General features: G+C 42.1%; 3 protein-coding genes across 3 annotated transcripts; 2 read left to right on the top strand and 1 right to left on the bottom strand.

The window, feature by feature from the left end:
• The first annotated feature begins 2,334 nt into the window (after positions 1-2,334).
• On the top strand, positions 2,335-4,087 carry LOC115726763 (exopolygalacturonase-like). The gene is made up of 4 exons (XM_030656797.2): positions 2,335-2,517; positions 2,601-2,909; positions 3,068-3,583; positions 3,828-4,087. The coding sequence occupies exons 1-4, from the start codon at positions 2,392-2,394 to the stop codon at positions 4,065-4,067; spliced, it is 1,191 nt and encodes a 396-aa protein (XP_030512657.2). The 5' UTR covers positions 2,335-2,391; the 3' UTR covers positions 4,068-4,087.
• Positions 4,088-10,118: 6,031 nt separating this feature from the next.
• Positions 10,119-12,169, top strand: LOC115726764 (exopolygalacturonase-like). The gene is made up of 4 exons (XM_030656799.2): positions 10,119-10,529; positions 10,623-10,931; positions 11,091-11,606; positions 11,813-12,169. Exons 1-4 carry the CDS (start codon positions 10,404-10,406, stop codon positions 12,050-12,052), a joined length of 1,191 nt encoding a protein of 396 aa, XP_030512659.1. The 5' UTR covers positions 10,119-10,403; the 3' UTR covers positions 12,053-12,169.
• A 2,049-nt stretch (positions 12,170-14,218) lies between these two features.
• LOC115726748 lies at positions 14,219-14,829 on the bottom strand. Its single transcript, XM_030656771.2, has one exon. It carries the CDS (start codon positions 14,714-14,716, stop codon positions 14,396-14,398), a length of 321 nt encoding a protein of 106 aa, XP_030512631.1. The 5' UTR covers positions 14,717-14,829; the 3' UTR covers positions 14,219-14,395.
• Between the last annotated feature and the right edge of the window lie 1,804 nt (positions 14,830-16,633).

Consider the following 16,633-nt stretch of genomic DNA (forward strand, 5'->3'; position numbering starts at 1 on the left):
TTGATCACTGTTTGTACATAAATCTTAAAAAGAGTGAACACATACAAATATAGAAAGATAAAATATCCCGTAAAGGATTAGGTAAGTTAAGAAAGAAAAGGACTATAAAAGCATATTGTGAGCCACAAGTTCTTGAAATGGTGGATCCCACAATAATTTTTAATTATTGATATCTATTTTTAGTGGCTCACAGCGTGTTGTCAATCTCACATAGATAAAAAAACTGTTACATAAACACATTCCACAAAAAATGATTGATCAATGAAAGTATTTAAATAATTATGGAAGAAAATGATGTCCTCAATACATAAAGGTAATGATAGACCGAAATTCAAGGTGATAATTTTAAGTTTTCTTTTTTTGTTAATAAACCATTTGCTTACATTAACTAACCATCTAAAAGTAAATAATGAGTATCCTATTTTTGGAACTTGACCTTTATGTTATTGAGACATTTTTCTGTAATAGTTAATTGCCTTTCTTTTTCTTTAAGATAATAATTAGTTCTATTAATATGCTGATAAAATATTCTAGTATTAATATGTTAGCTAATTTATTTATATTATAGAAATCAAAAGTAAAAGAGAGATTTGCTTAAGAAATATGTGATGAGAATATTAGAAAATGGAAAGCTAAAGCAAACCACATTTTACAGCATTAACTCTTAATATTCTTTTGGCCAAAACCTTTTATACTTGATTACAATCCTCAAGTGGATTCCATTTCAAGTGATATCATTCTTTGGTGTAAAATTTCTTTTCCATTATTTGGAGGACAAAAATATTGAGGCCTTTGAGAGAATACTTTTAATCAACGACGAAGAGGGGTGAACAACAGGAAAAATATATAAAAAAATCACAAACTTATTGCTTTGGTACTAATTCCATCCCAAGCCTTTCACATTGGTACCAATTGGGTTCATTCAGCTGATGGCTGGAAATCTCTGACTTGGACATTGGTTGTCCTACGTAACATGGCCGGCGTTGACATTGTTAATTTTTCATTTTTTTTCCTTTTCTTTTTCACCTTTTGTTTTGGCCGACGAGGGTCGTGACCCTCGCCGGATCTAGGCAAGGGCCACCTCATTGGCCGTGAAGGTCCTTGCTCAATGGCCATTGAGGGTTGCCGGAGACCTTCGGCCAAAATGAAATGAAAACATAAAAGAAAGAAAAAATAACAAAATAATCAAAAAAAGAAAAGAAAAAAGGAAAATTATTTGAATATCATCAAATCATATTGAAAAATATCCACATCAGTATTGCACGACCACGCTATGTAGGATAATCGGCATCCACGTCAAGACAAACTAAATTGGCCGGATTGACTCAATTGATACCAATGTGAAAACATTTAGAACTAAATTGATCAAATTGATAAGTTTAGAACTGAATCGGTATATGTGAAATAGGTTTAGGACATTTCTGGTACTTTTTCTAATGAACAACCAGTGACCGCGATCGCAATTGATGGCTATCGGTGGCGATGGTGTTGGCAACCAATGATGGCATTGGCGGCCGGCGGTGCCGACTTTTTGTGACCAACGACCAACAGAGGTGGATAATGGAGTTGTGTTTTTTATAGTTTTGTGGTGATAGAAATGTGAAAATACAATTGCAGTACTAACTAAAGCTAAGTAAATAAATAGACGCAGATGGCATGAAATTTTTTTGCTGATCATAATTATAGCCGACACATGATGTAAAATATGTCTATTAAATGAGGTTCTTAGTAAACTTGTTCAGAACATGTTTGTACTTTTCAATCTGACGAAACGCTTGTCAATTGTGAACAAGCGATGTCGGTATTTCCCTATTTGATAAATGCCGTTTAATCTTCAACGAAAGTGTCATTGTTTCAAATCCCATACTAGGTAAACCGGGAACTGGGACGTGTTATCGAACGGTGTCGATATCGTCGGTACTCGAAGCCTTCGAAGAACAAAATGAATTGGATTCCGCTTTGATGGTAAGTGAAGCAATCTTTGCAATAAACTATGGAAAGCTAGCTCAGGATATGGATCTGTTCTCTGCAATTAGAAACCTTGGAATTATGCTTAGGCAGGATAGAAAGAGAAAATCTAGGGCTCCCAAGACAAGATAAATTGGTGCTGATTATTAGCAGGCAACGATGGAAAACGTAATAATAGCAGACGGGGAATTGAGAACCAGGAGGGAAAACGTGGGACGACTTTCTCCCACCAGCTCAATTCTTGATAGGATTTACCTTAAAATTGGCTAAAAGCCGTTAACGGAATTCTTGAGCTTTCCATTAGAATTTTTGTATAAATGGCTCGAACGCCAAGGGGGAAAAACAACCAAAACAGCTTCCTTCTTGGGAGATACGGCAAGGGCCTGGGAGGGAGACAAGAATCCTCATAGTAGAAGGGGAAGGATGGCAATCCGGTCGTACGTTGGTGCACTTCTGCTGTTGTTGTCCTTTTCTTCTACTATCAACGCCGAGGTCTTTCACATCGGGAATTATGGCGCAAAGGGTGATGGCACATCAGACATAAGCCGGGTGAATATTTTGATTAAATTGCTCTAAATTATTTTCTCCCTTAATTTCTCCTACCAATTTAGTATCTATTGCGATTTTTGAAGGCCTTGCTGAGTGCATGGAAGGACGCATGCGCATCGAATACTTCTGCTAAAGTGTTGATCCCGGGAGGAACGTTTGCACTGTCGGAGGTGGTCCTAGAAGGCCCCTGCAAGGCCCCCATGGAATTCCAGCTCCAAGGCACGTTGCGGGCCCCAGCAGACCCGTCCCGCTTCAAGACCGACGGCTGGGTCGTGTTCCAGCACATCGACGGCCTCATCGTGTCGGGCGGTGGGACCTTTGACGGCCAGGGCAAGATCGCCTGGGAGCAGAACAACTGCAACGGGGACACAAATTGCCGAACTCTCCCCTTCGTAAGCGCCCGTCGACATTACTTGTTGCTATATAGGTTTCGAATCGCTTGGTCGTTATTATAATGGGTAGGCCATGGGGTATATCTGAACTTGGCCGATGTGATTAACCGAGTTTTGAACATGGAGGGAAATTGCTAACATCCGTCGGATTTCGACAGAATTTGAGGCTCAACTTCGTCGACAATGCTCTAATCCATGACGTAACGACGCTCGACAGCAAGCAGTTCCACGTAAACGTCTTGGGCTGCAAGAACGTGACGTTCCGACATTTCACCGTGACAGCGCCAGGCGACAGCCTCAACACGGACGGGATCCACATTGGACGGTCGGCTGGGATCAGCATTATTGACAGCAACATCAAGACCGGGGATGACTGCGTCTCCGTCGGCGATGGGAGCCAGCAGATCTTTGTCACGGGGGTGAACTGTGGTCCAGGCCACGGCATCAGCGTCGGCAGCCTCGGGAAGTGGAAGAACGAAGAGCCTGTGGTGGGTGTCTTTGTCAAGAATTGCACCATCACCGGCGCGACCAATGGCGTGAGGATCAAGACATGGCCCGCATCGCCGGCTGGCGTGGCCTCGGACATGCACTTTGAGGACATCCAGATGAACGATGTCGCCAACCCCGTGCTCATAGACCAGGGATACTGCCCATGGAACCAATGCCAAGCACAGGTACATACATGAACACGAGAATTAGAATAGGTCATGCACATTATATGAATGCGTTCATTCATAGAACAAAGTAATAATTAGAAAGGAAATGCATAAAGACCCGTTTGCTAAAAGAGACCAATTTGTCGGGGGGAAAAAAGGAAACCAATCTAATTTCGAATGAACTTTAAACACTAATCGAATGGCGCAGTCCATAAAACATGTCCATATGGGCTCTGATCGGTGTGTTATTCGATTTGTTCAGGTTCCTTCCCTTGTTAAGATCAGCAAAGTCAGCTTCAAGAGAATCAAGGGAACCTCGGCGTCCCAGGTCGCGGTGAAGATTGCCTGCAGCAAACTCGTGCCGTGCGATAACGTCGAGATCACAGACATTGACCTCGCGTACCATGGCCCCGAGGGCCCCGCTGTGTCGGAGTGCTTGAACGTCCGGCCTTTGATCTCCGGCAGGCAATACCCTCCGGCTTGTGCCAAGGTTGTAAGCTAAAAAATTTGCTCTTTCTCGGTGAAGATCGATCGATGCGGACATTCCTTTAAAAAGGATGTGAAAAGGTTGAGCTTTAATTGGATTTTTGAGCGGAACGTTTTGTATTTTGTGTTCTTTTTGTATTCTTGAGTTTTGAAGGCGAGGTCCGGCAAGCCCAACCCTCGCCCAGGCAAGGCCAACTATTTAAAAGTACAAAATGAGTATCCCAGTTTTGGAACTTTGACCTTTATGTTATTTAAATATTTTACTATAATATTTAGTTGTCTTTTAAGTTTATAATTAGTTCTATTGATATGTTGATCAAATATTCTAGTATTTACATAGCTAATTTATATTTCCTTTAATTGTTTTTTTTTTTGTAGAAATCAAAAGTAAAAGAGAGATTTCCTTAAGAAAAAAGTGATGAGAATATTAAGAACATGGAAAAAACTAAAGCAAACCACATTTTTGGACAATTGGAGGCAGTACAGCCAAACCCTTCGCACTTGAAATACTTGACGGAGTTAGGATGATTGGAACTTGATGCTCCATCTTTCCTAGGAAACGACTTTGAAGCAGCCGCCCTAGTTTTAGGAACAAAGGCTCTCCCGCATTTGGAATAGCTTTCTTGGTTTCGGTACCGAAAGTTACTACCTCAAGTTTCTTTTTAAGTTGTCATTCCACCTTAAGAGCAAGTTGACAAACATCATTTTAAGTCCAATAATATCGAAGTTGGACAATGTTACCGATTTTCGATCGAAGTCCAACAAGGTAGCAGGCAACAATTTGTTCCTCATGATTGGAAACATCACAAAGCATCATGATTGGTCAAATTTTTCCATATATTCTTCCACAAAAAGCTCCTTTTATTTGAAATTGTGAAACTGGAGGCAGGTATTATCACGGTAGTTTATCGGTGAGAACTTCTTCTTCAATTCTTTCTTCATTTTCTCCCAAGTCGCGATACGGCCTTTTCCTTCTAGAGCTTTTTGCTTCTACCAAAAATTCTTTGTAGTCAATTATTCCTTTTACGCATGTTTTTTGGGCTTGATAGTAACTAATTTCACTTTTCGATAATCAGTAGTAAAAAACTCTTATACGATGTGTAGCCAATCCATAAATTCTTTTGTTTGCATTTTCCCTTCAGATTCAGGGATATCAACCTTCACAAAGGAATCCTACTAAAATTAATGACACCTTCGATAGTGATGCTGAGGGAGTCCTTCCTCACTCGAAGCATGACTTCGAGTACAAGTGAAGGGGTTGACATCCTCTTTGTAAGAGAGAGCAGCTTCTGGATCATGATGCAAATCATCACATTCCAGAAACTCAAAGCACTAGACACGCTTCTGAGTTGCTGCACTTTGTCTCCTTAAAACATCGACCTCTACATCTCGTAGGTGTCGTTCTTGAGCTATGGAAGACTCAATGTTTGGCCTACGTCAATGACGACCAACCATTGAACATTTGCTTTTATACCAACTTGACGCTAGGAGAGAATGTAAAGAAGTAGGAGGTAACACAAATAAAAACCTACATGGATAATTCGCTCATCACCCCGAAAGGGATAAGTGTAGAATAAGAAATCCTTCTTGCTCTTATGCCACTGGCTCAATTAATTTATGAATTCAATAAAGTTTGAATATTAATTCATCTTAGCATGGTTGTATAGATGAGCATGGAACAACCCTCCAAGCTTGAGTCACTACTGCATTTGAAGACGTAGGAACTAGGAAAGTAATTAAGTCCTAACAATTAGAAAATACATCAAAAACTTAGAGACTCGAACTTTTGACTCTTTGAGAACTACTACACACTTAAAACTCATTAAACTTAGACTCAAATTTATTCATCCTCATGGGGAGTTGAATAGATACCTTGGTCAATGAACATTAAAGGAAATCAACAAGAACAACTCTTGTTTTTTTTTTTGTTCAAAATAGCTCCGATTGATGGGTAGTTGATTAGTAACTTTGGAATCGACAACAAGGTTGTAAATCGACAACTAGGAAGCAGATCGAAAATCATCAAATTGACAACTCTCTTGCATGAACGAGCTCTTCAAAAAGTTATGGATGCTCCGGCATCACTCACCAACCTCAAATGAGGCCTCGAAGGCCTTCATCCAGTGGCTAGGGAGGGTCGCTGAAGACCTTTGCCGGCCAAAATGAATGGAAAACATAAAAGAAATAAAAAATAATAAAAATTTAAAATATTATTAAAAATGGTCGCGTCGGTGCCAATCGCTCCATGTAAGACAACCGGCATCCGTGTCGGCAATTTTTTTTGTCTAAATTGACCAAATGGACTCAATTGATGCCAAGGCGAAAATGGTCTAGATGAAAGGTTTATGTTTGAATTGGTACCAACACAATGAGTTTAGAACTTTTTTGGTACTTTTCACGGTGAATAACTATTGACCGCGATTGCAATTGATGGCTACGGGTGGTGATGATGTTGGCAACCAGCGATGGCATTAGCGTCCACTACTAGCGACCAACGACCTACGGAGGCAGTCAATGGAGTTGTGCTTTTGATAATTTTGTGAAAATGGAGTTACAAGACTAGTTAAGACTCCGTTCGTTTCGCGAATGAGGTGTTTATGGACAATAACAATATTCTTCAATGTTTGGATGAAACCTCAAAACGACTTGAAAAATATTTTTCGTTGTTCGATATGAAAAATCGGATTTGATTTTCCTTCACGCACTCATTTCAATAAATTATATTTTTATTATATATTTTTACTATTTTTTATTTTTTAATTATAATTTTTTATCGTAGATTCTCTGAACACGAAATCCCTGTTGTAGATAATATGTTTAGTATAAGATTTCCATAGCTTATACCCTTTAATACCATCCTTGTACCCAATTAAGATGCACTTCTCCGACTTGCTCTCAAGCTTATTTTTCTTTTCTTTTGGCACATATACATACGCTTCGCAGCCAAACACTCTAACATGGGATATGTCTAGCTTCTTTCCGAACAATGCCTCAAATGGTGTATGATCTTTCAAAATTGACGTGGGAGACCTGTTCTTTCAATAACACGCAGTAGCTACTGCCCCCGATGACCCCTAACTCAACGTCATCGAGCCACCGCCGACCGCCCGAAACCCCACCTTGCTCGTTGCCAACCCCGCGAGCCGCGAGATCTCACGATCTCCACCTCACCTTTCGGTCCGTCGGCCCTAGCCATGTTGTCTTCACTCGCCATCCCTCGTCCTCGCCTCACCACGCCGTTGCCGACCCTCCGCCATGAGCTCGTCACTCGACCCGACCCCCCCAAGCGCCGCGGCCCCACCCCCGAGTCCCACGAACCTAGTGAGAGACCCTTTCCTCCTCTGCTCACTCGAAGCCCTCAGCCACCTCTATCATGCCACCGTGCCTCAACCACCGCAAACCTAGCCGCCGTGTCGTGTGGCTCTGCCGTCCCGAGGCCGACCTGAGCCGTGTTGAGACCCGAGCTGAAACCCTCAAACCCCACGATCCAAGCCCGTGTAATCGGAACCCGTCGGGCACTATGGACTCGAACCGACCCTCATAGTCGTCGTGAACTGTTCGAGCCCATGCATTGTCGTGGTCGTCGCCGACGCGCCCGAGTCGTCGTCGAACGTCAATTAGTTGTGAGTTAACTCTTAACTCTCAATTAGGATGCTAATTGCGTTTGAGAATAGCTAATTAGAGTAATTAGTTAGTATGGTGTTTAGGTAGATTAATTGTGACCGGTTTAGTTAGAAATTTGATTTAGGCTAAATGGCCACAATTAATTAAGTTAGTACAATTAGCTAGGGTGTTCGTGGCTAGTTGAAATTAGACTGGAGTGATCAATTAATTGATTGTTTGCATGTTTGCCGCTGCTTGATCGCGAGTGAGCGATAGGCTAGAGCCGAGTGTACATTTCGTAGTCCGATTAGATTGGGATTAATATTTACCGTCGGGATAATTATATATGCTTATTACAAGTAATTTATCGTGGTCCGGATGCTTTGCATTGACCGTTGGGTGTTATGCATGAGATTTATGGGTGTCGGTCACCCCGTGTTAGATGCAAAGTTTTGTGGATAATACTGTGCATTCATGTGACCACGTGTGGAATCAAATGACATGTTTCAACATGAAAATGGCCTTGGGCCGAGTCTTTGAGCATGTCTGCATGAGCATCCAGCTAAAAGTAAAGATGAAAGCTAATTGGTTGTCGGATGTGCACGAGTGGTCATATGATGAGATTAAACTGTGCCGGTCGTATGGGATCCCGACAAGTTCGTACCGTGCCAATCGTACGAAACCACACGACTTATCGGATGCACTTAAATTTGTGCCTGTGCCGGTCGTACGGATCACAAGGATTGTCGGATGCCGTTTGCGGCTTGTGATGGACCAACACTCCTTTTGGAATGCCTGTCTACTATGCCGTGCCGGTCGCACTGGATACATAACTTTCGGTTACCATCGTCGGAAGTAAGGGAAGATGCCTGGTTCTGCCAGTAGATATTACTAGTCGTAGTGTTGGGGTCACACTAGTCGTGTGTGCCAACCACGCCAGTCGTGTGTGTCACCCGTTAATACATAGACTTCATGTGGTGTCTTACGGATGTAAGTTAATGTGATGCATTGCCAGTTGATTGTTGTTGTGATTGTTGGATTGAGTCGAGCATTGCATTATATATGGCTGAAGGCCGGTAAGCTTGCATGTGATTAATGTATATATTATATTTCTGTAATTGGTTGGTAGCATGCTCTGAGCGAATCAACGCCCTAACTGGGTTTAGGCGTTCACTCACCGAGATTCATATCTCACTCTGTTGTTATTAATCCTTTTTCGGGCCCTTAGTTGTGAAGAACTAAAGTGGACGTGAATCTTATTGGAGTAGTTTGGGGAGTAACGTGGACCTCGACCTGGTATTTTGAGGGTGGTAGGAAGTAGCCCTTAAGTGGGGCCTGTGTGTATAAATATACTTTCCAGGGTTAGCGAATAGCCATAATTGAAATAGACTTTTATTGATGTGATTGTTGTGATGTTCTACTTTGCTATTGCTACTGTTTAAACTGTTGTTTGGGAGTTTTACGTTTCCGCGTGTGCTTAATAAGAAGATAAAATAAATGGGTCGATGACGTGCCCGGGACGTCGTCCTTATTGACCTGAAGCGTATTGGTAGGGATATTCTGCACCCGAGGATTGGGGTGTGACAAAAACTCAATATCCGCCAAAAGCAACAATTTCTAATATGAGCAATAGAAACTACAATCTTCTCGGAAGCATGTTTTTTTTTCCATAAGAGGAAAATGTTTTTCTTGACTCGATTATTTCTATGAATCGAACGCCAAAATCCATAAAACTTTTTTTCAAAAGTTATTTTCCATGAAACAAATGGAGCCTAAAGCTAATTAAATAAGTAGACGCAAATGTGATGAAATTTTGTTGCCAATTATAATTACAGCCGCCATATGATTTAGAATATGTCAATTAAATGAGGTTTTTATCTAACTTGTTCAGAACATGTTTGTATTTTCCGATGTTGTCAATTGTGAACAACGTTGCGCCCGGACGGGCTAGTCATTCGGTTTCTGAGAAAGAACTTTGCGATTCATAGTCGTCGCTTGCTCTTCTGCCAAACAACGGATGCTCATGCAAGCATTTTCCTTTTCTTGGAAACTAGTCTGTTTTTTCTGTTCTTGCAGTTCATGGAGAATGAAGTCAGTTTTCCTGTCTTTTACTTGGAAACAGTCTTCGGTTTACAGACAAAATGGGTTTCCGGTGTTATTTCCATTTCGAAATAAGAATGAAAAATGAGAGAATCATATATCAAGCGATTCCAGTATTTCCCTATTTGGTCACCTAATAAATGCCGTCAAAGAGTCATCAGTTGAAAACGCGTCATCGAAGGGTATTGTTACGGTCGATGCTCGAAGCCTTCTAAGAGCCAAGCGAAACAAAATGACGAATCGCATTCTGCTTTGATAGTAAGTGAAGCAATCTTTGTAGTGAACTTTGGAAAGCTAGGTTAGAATATGCTTAGGCAGGATAGAAAGAGAAAATCTAGGCCCCCCAAGAAATGGGGTTTGAAGATTAGCAGACAACTATGGAAACCCTAATAATAGCAGATGGGGAGTTAACTCGATAAGAACCAGGTGGGAAAACGTGGGACTTCCTCCCTCCAGCTCAATTCTTGATAGCTTTCGCCTTAATATTGGCTAGAAGCTGTTAACGTCGTTCTTGATCTTTCTCCTAGACTTTTGTATAAATGGCTCGAACGACGGGGGAAAGAAGAACCAAACAGCTTCATCTTTCTTCTTGGAAGATCCCGCAAGCGCCGAGGAGGGAGACAAGAATCATCGTAGTAGAAGGAGAAGGATGGCAATCCAGTCGTACGTTGGTGCATTTCTGCTGTTGTTGTCGTTTTCTTCTACCATCAACGCCCAGGTCTTTCACATCGGGAAATATGGTGTAAAGGGTGATGGAAGAGCAGACATAAGCCAGGTGAAAAATATTATTTCATGATTAATTTCTTTGAATTATTTTGTTTCCTGAAATTCTCCCACTAAATTTTAGTATCTTTTACGATATTTGAAGGCATTGCTGAGGGCATGGAAAGAGGCGTGCGCATCGACTACTGCTGCTAAATTGTTGATCCCGAAAGGGACGTATGCATTGTCGGAGACGGTCCTAGAAGGCCCCTGCAAGGCCCCTGTGGAATTCCAGCTCCAAGGCACATTGCGGGCCCCGGCGGACCCGTTCCGCTTCAAGACCGTAAGTTGGGTCACGTTCCAGAACATCGACCGCCTCACCGTGTCAGGCGGTGGGACATTCGACGGCCAGGGAAAAATCGCCTGGGCGCAGAACGACTGCAATTTGAACAAAAATTGCCGTACTCTCCCCATTGTAAGCGCCCGTCGACATTATTCATTTGTATATTGGTTTTGAATCCTTGGTCGTTATTCTAATGGACACGCCGGTGGGGTGTGCCCAAACCTAGACAACGTGATCAACCGAGTTTCAAAACATTGAGGGAAATTGCTAACATCTGTTGAATTTCGACAGAATTTGAGGTTCAACTTTGTCAGCAATGCCCTAATCCATGACGTAACGACGCTCGACAGCAAGCAGTTTCACGTAAACGTCTTGGGCTGCAAGAACGTGACGTTCCAACGTTTCACCGTGACGGCGCCGGGCGACAGCGTAAACACGGACGGGATCCACATTGGACGGTCGGTCGGGGTCAAAATTATTGACAGCAACATCAGGACCGGGGATGACTGCGTCTCCATTGGCGACGGGAGCCAGCAGATCTTTGTCACGAGGGTGAACTGCGGTCCGGGCCATGGCATCAGTGTCGGCAGCCTCGGGAAGTACAAGAACGAAGAGCCCGTGGTGGGTATCTTTGTCAGGAATTGCACCATCATCGGCGGGACCAATGGCGTGAGGATCAAGACATGGCCTGCATCGCCGGTCGGCGTGGCCTCGGACATGCACTTCGAGGACATCCGCATGGTCGATGTCGCCAACCCCGTGCTCATAGACCAGGGATACTGCCCATGGAACCAATGCCAAGCACAGGTACATACATGAACATGAAAATTAGACCAAAGTAATAATTATAAACAAAATGCATATAGACTCGCCTGCTAAAAGAAACCAATTTCCCGAAAAAAGAAAACCAATTTAATTTCGAACCAACTTTAAACGCTAATCAAATGTCGCAGTCGATAAAACATATATATATATATATCGGTCCTAATTGGTATGTTATTCAATTTGTTCAGATCCCTTCTCTTGTTAAGATCAACAAAGTCAGCTTCAAGAGAATCTGGGGAACCTCGGCGTCCCAGGTCGCGGTGAAGATTGCTTGCAGCAAGCGCGTGCCGTGTGACAACATCGAGATCGCGGACATCAACCTCGCGTACCGTGGCCCTGAGGGCCCTGCGTTGTCGGAGTGCTCGAACGTCCGACCTTTGATCACCGGCAGGCAATTCCCTCCGGCTTGTGCCAAGATTGCGAGTTAAAAACTTTGCTCTTTCTCGGTGAAGGTTAAATAACGCGATATATTACTTTATAAAGGATCTGAAAAGGTCGAGCTTTGAAGACTAGGAATCTCGAGCGGAACTTTCTGTTTTTTGTGCTCTTTTTTACCTCCATGCAGTACAAACAAATTAATTTACAGGAACTTATCTAAATTGTCTTGAATATGATGTTATATATCTGATTGCATAGGAATCTGATACCACGTTGGACTCCATTTCAAGAAAATCCTCACTCGTACACCTTACTCAGTTATTCATTTGTGCTCGGTTCGCGAAAAACTAAGATTAGCCTCCATAAATCTTCACCTACTCCAGACCTAAGTTTCACTATACGCACGTTGTGAAGTCTAAATTTTATCAAAAGGCTCAAAGCATCACAGGTAGTCGATTGGTTCGCCACCGTAAAATCACGACACATCGAACGCGCCACTCATGTAGTTTTAGGACGATAATCAATCAACGTGATCCCAGGAGGCATCTGTAATTAAGCCTGTTTTTCTAGTAATTTTGGGTGATTGATCGTGTCCATTTACACCCTGCTAAATTAAGAGAGAGTGAGTCCCGTCATGTTAAAGGCAGAGTAGTGCGGTAGGCCTAGAAGCATTGGTTTAATTTGCTTTGTTGTTGATTTTGGGTGCAAATCTTTGGGCTAATGCGCTTGTATCCTCTATAAAATATTTGGGAGGACGTGAATGAAAGACGGTTCAATGTCCAACTCGAATTAGCTACACATTGCCCCAAATTCCTCCACGCTAATGGAAAAAGATTCTGCCATTTAAAGCGCGAACATGCTTTGAATCAATGCGTAAAGGCATCACTTTTCCCATGGGCTTTATGCGGTTGCTGCTGCCCGGAGAGGTGACAATCATTTATATAGGCTGTTTCTATTGGAAACATGTGAATCTGGCCACGCCGTATAACATATACAGTTCAACCCTCCCACATCAATCAAATGCCCTCCTCCATGGCCGGCCATCATGGCCAGTGGCCTTGACGAACACAGCCACTGTCGCTCGCCGTTGTCCATCAGTCGACAACCATCTCTCTTCATTGCCCTTCAGTCCACCACCGAACCTTGACTGCAGGCGACGGCCACCAGCAACTGCGGATCCGAGTCCATTGGTGGTCATCGACGAACTCCATGGTCTCAGGCCTGAGGTCGACGAGAGAAAGATGATGCCTGGATGTGGTTGAGGTGGCCATGACTCGGTGGCAACGGTGGCTTGTCGGATGGTGGCATAATTTGTTAGGTGCCAATCGTTGTGATCATGTCCATGTAGTATAGACCAATTAAAGGTCGGTCATTTTTAATGGTCGAATGCCCACGGTCCATGTATCTTTGACGGAGAGAATAAACGGATTTCTCGTTGGCTACTTAAGGCACTTTATTTAGTGCACATCAAAAGAACTCGAGCCGTTGGATGTTACTCAATACTACTATAACTTAACAACGAAAAATCATTTCATCGGAAGCGTCGTCTTTCAAGAGGTTAGCCTAATAAAATTATTTGCATTAGATTGTGGATTAGTGGGATGCTCAACATCAATCGCACTCGTAGATTTAGGGTATGATGGACTAGAATTAACCAGCACATCGGCAGGGTTGGGTTAACTTACTTTAGAACATGCGCCCATTTTACAGCAGATGAAGCAGCAACCATGGAAGTCTTCCTTGATGAAACAGGGACCAAGATCCTTCATCCTCAGTTACTTCCCAAGCAGCCAACAGATAGGAAGGACGATGGCCTCCACCTCCGCTCGACAATCGACCACTTAATCGGCCCCTTTCTCGGGTCCTTCCGGCGCGTAAGATCAAACAAACCCTACGCCGCCCATTGCCCTTCCTATTTGTAATCCTTTCGGATGGTGCTACCCAAATAACGCGTCTTCTTGCCTAGGCCCTATTATGAGTTTAGACAGAACAATTGTTCCTCTTCTCTTTTGGGGCTATAGGTGAATTTATCGTCCTTTTTCCTTTTGTAAATAGCCATAAGAAGATGAGACAATTACCATCCACATAGCTTTTCTTTCTAACCCAAAGTACATAATTTAGGACAATCCCTTGAAGCTTCTCTATTTTTCAAACTTGTAATAAAAAATCAGCTTTTAAAAAACAAAAAACAGCATAGACATCATAAACACATGTCGGAACAACCGATACTCTCTAATTGATTATGCACAAGTGAATCCAGCTCAGTGTATAGATGAAGGAGATTTTTCTTTTTTCTTGTTCTTTTTGGAAAAAAGATAAGAAGGTAACTAAACAACAACATATCTTGCCTAGAAGGCTCTCTATACATTGACCCACCCACTCAAACTTAGGCACTACATCAAGAGTGCATACCGCATGCTGTCACTCACTATGAGATGATTCATCTCTGATGCTTGATGGCCGAATTCATGACCGGACACCCACACCCCATCAGCCCCATTCGCATGGGGAGGAGAGACGCAAGAGACGATCGAAACCGTGGCGCGAATGATGCCGTAGAACAACACCGGGAGCCCTCTCCAACCCCGTGACGACCGCCCGTCCAGTTCCCGCGCGAAGATCGGTAGGTCGGCTTGGTCCCCGCGACCCAGCATGGCTTCGTCGGCGACTCTCGAGCTCTTCCTCCTCGGCATCGCACTGAACATCCGCCGCATATGCTGGCGGAGAGCGGAAGGGACTTCAAGTTCCGATTTCAGGTGGGAGGATGTGAGAGCATGAGACCAGATGAGATGTACTTGGGGGGGTTTTGATAATGGGTGAGTTGGTGGTGGTGTTGCTAGTGCTTGTGTTTGTCGCACTCTAAAAGAAGTAGAGACCCTTCACTGTAAAGGAAACTTAATGCACAATCATGCTGGTGGGGTCTATTGAACGCCAAAAATGCCGACCAAAAAAGATGCATAATTAGGCACGTACATAGCTTTTGATGGAGATTTCCTTGAACTATTTTGAAAAATCACTAAACTCAGTACATCAAAAAGAAGGACATAATTTTCCCCTTTTTTATCTTTTGGTTTTTAGTGGTATCAATTCCAGTTCACATTAGTGTGAATCGACGGATCAAAAAAATCTGTAAAAAACGAGACAAAATTTGAGGAGCAGATCTTATCCGAACCAGTAGGCTCAATTCCAATCTGATCAAAAGTTGTAGCGGTCGATGCACTCGATTTGATTGTTTTTGTCAGACATGAGAGGAACAAATTAGGGATACGTACGTTTGTAGATGTTCAAAGAAACATATACATACACACACCTAGAGAAAGAATATGTTGCTTTGATTGATGGCTCAGTGCACTTAGGAAATGAGTGGTCCATCCATGTGAGAGAATCGGGACTAGCATTATGCTTTTATCAGGCCACACAAAATGGGTTACAAGTTGGTCTTTCTTGAAAGCAACATGTCTCTTCTGGAAAAAAAAAAAAAAGCTACAAATAAAGATATGCTTAACCAAAAATAATAATAATATAGATATCATATGAACCTTAAGATGTAAATAAAGGAGACGCGCAAGAGAGGACAAAACAATTTTACTACGTGCCGATGTGTTTTTTTATTTGCAAATATTATGCGCGAAATGAGCATCGTAGAATTGTTGCATAATTTAAAAGTTAAGCATTGGCAAGATGAGATTCGCATTCGAGTAGAATTCTGTTGCTCGTCGTTGTAGGAAAAATTACTCATAAAGTCCTAAATCTATTGTATTTTTACTAGTTTAGTCCTAAATTTTTTAATTATGTCAATCGAGTCATAAACCTTTTTCATGTTTTGCCAATTGAGTCCATCCGATAAATTTTGACTTGAAATCGCTAATGTAGATGCCGGCTGTCCGACATGATATGGCCCGTAGTGATGTGGACAATTTCTTTTTATTAATATTTAATTTTTAAAATTTTTTATTTTATTTTATTTTCCTTCTTTACTTTTTTTTTTTTTTATCGTGACCGGCGACGGTCGCGACCACCAATATGGCCACTCTCGCCTAGATCTAGCGAGGGAATGGTCTAAGCGAGGGCATCGCGACCTCTAGCGAGGCCGGCCTTGCCCGGATCCGGTAAGGCGACCTTGCTAGCGGTTGCTATGGTCTAGGTGAGGGCTTGAAGACTCTCCTGGCCATGATATAAAAAAAAAAAAAAAGGAAAGGAGAAGAAAATAAAAAGAAAAGAAAAGAATTAGTAAATTAATAAAAAATTAAAAAGACAAAAAAATGTTCAAGTTAGTGTCGGTCGCAGCACATAGGATGATCGACGCCTACATCAGTGATTTCGGATCAAAATTAGCCGGATGGACTCAATTGGTAAAGTGTGAAATTGTATAGAATGCAATTGACACAATTAAAAATTTTATGATTGAATTGGCAAAAATGTAGTATGTTTAGAAATTTGTTAGTAATTTTTCCCTCTTTATAGGTAAAACACTACAACATTGATGGATCCATCATAGTGGATGATTTTATGAAGGTAAATTTGTTTTATTTAGGCTCCATTTATTCCTTGGACAATGAACGTTTTGGAATAAATTTTCTCAAAAATAATCGTTTGTGTTGATCCAAATAATTACTCAATAAAAAATAACT

The sequence above is a fragment of the Rhodamnia argentea genome, chromosome 7 (genome assembly GCF_020921035.1).
Source record: "Rhodamnia argentea isolate NSW1041297 chromosome 7, ASM2092103v1, whole genome shotgun sequence".
Classification (NCBI taxonomy): Eukaryota; Viridiplantae; Streptophyta; class Magnoliopsida; order Myrtales; family Myrtaceae; genus Rhodamnia; species Rhodamnia argentea.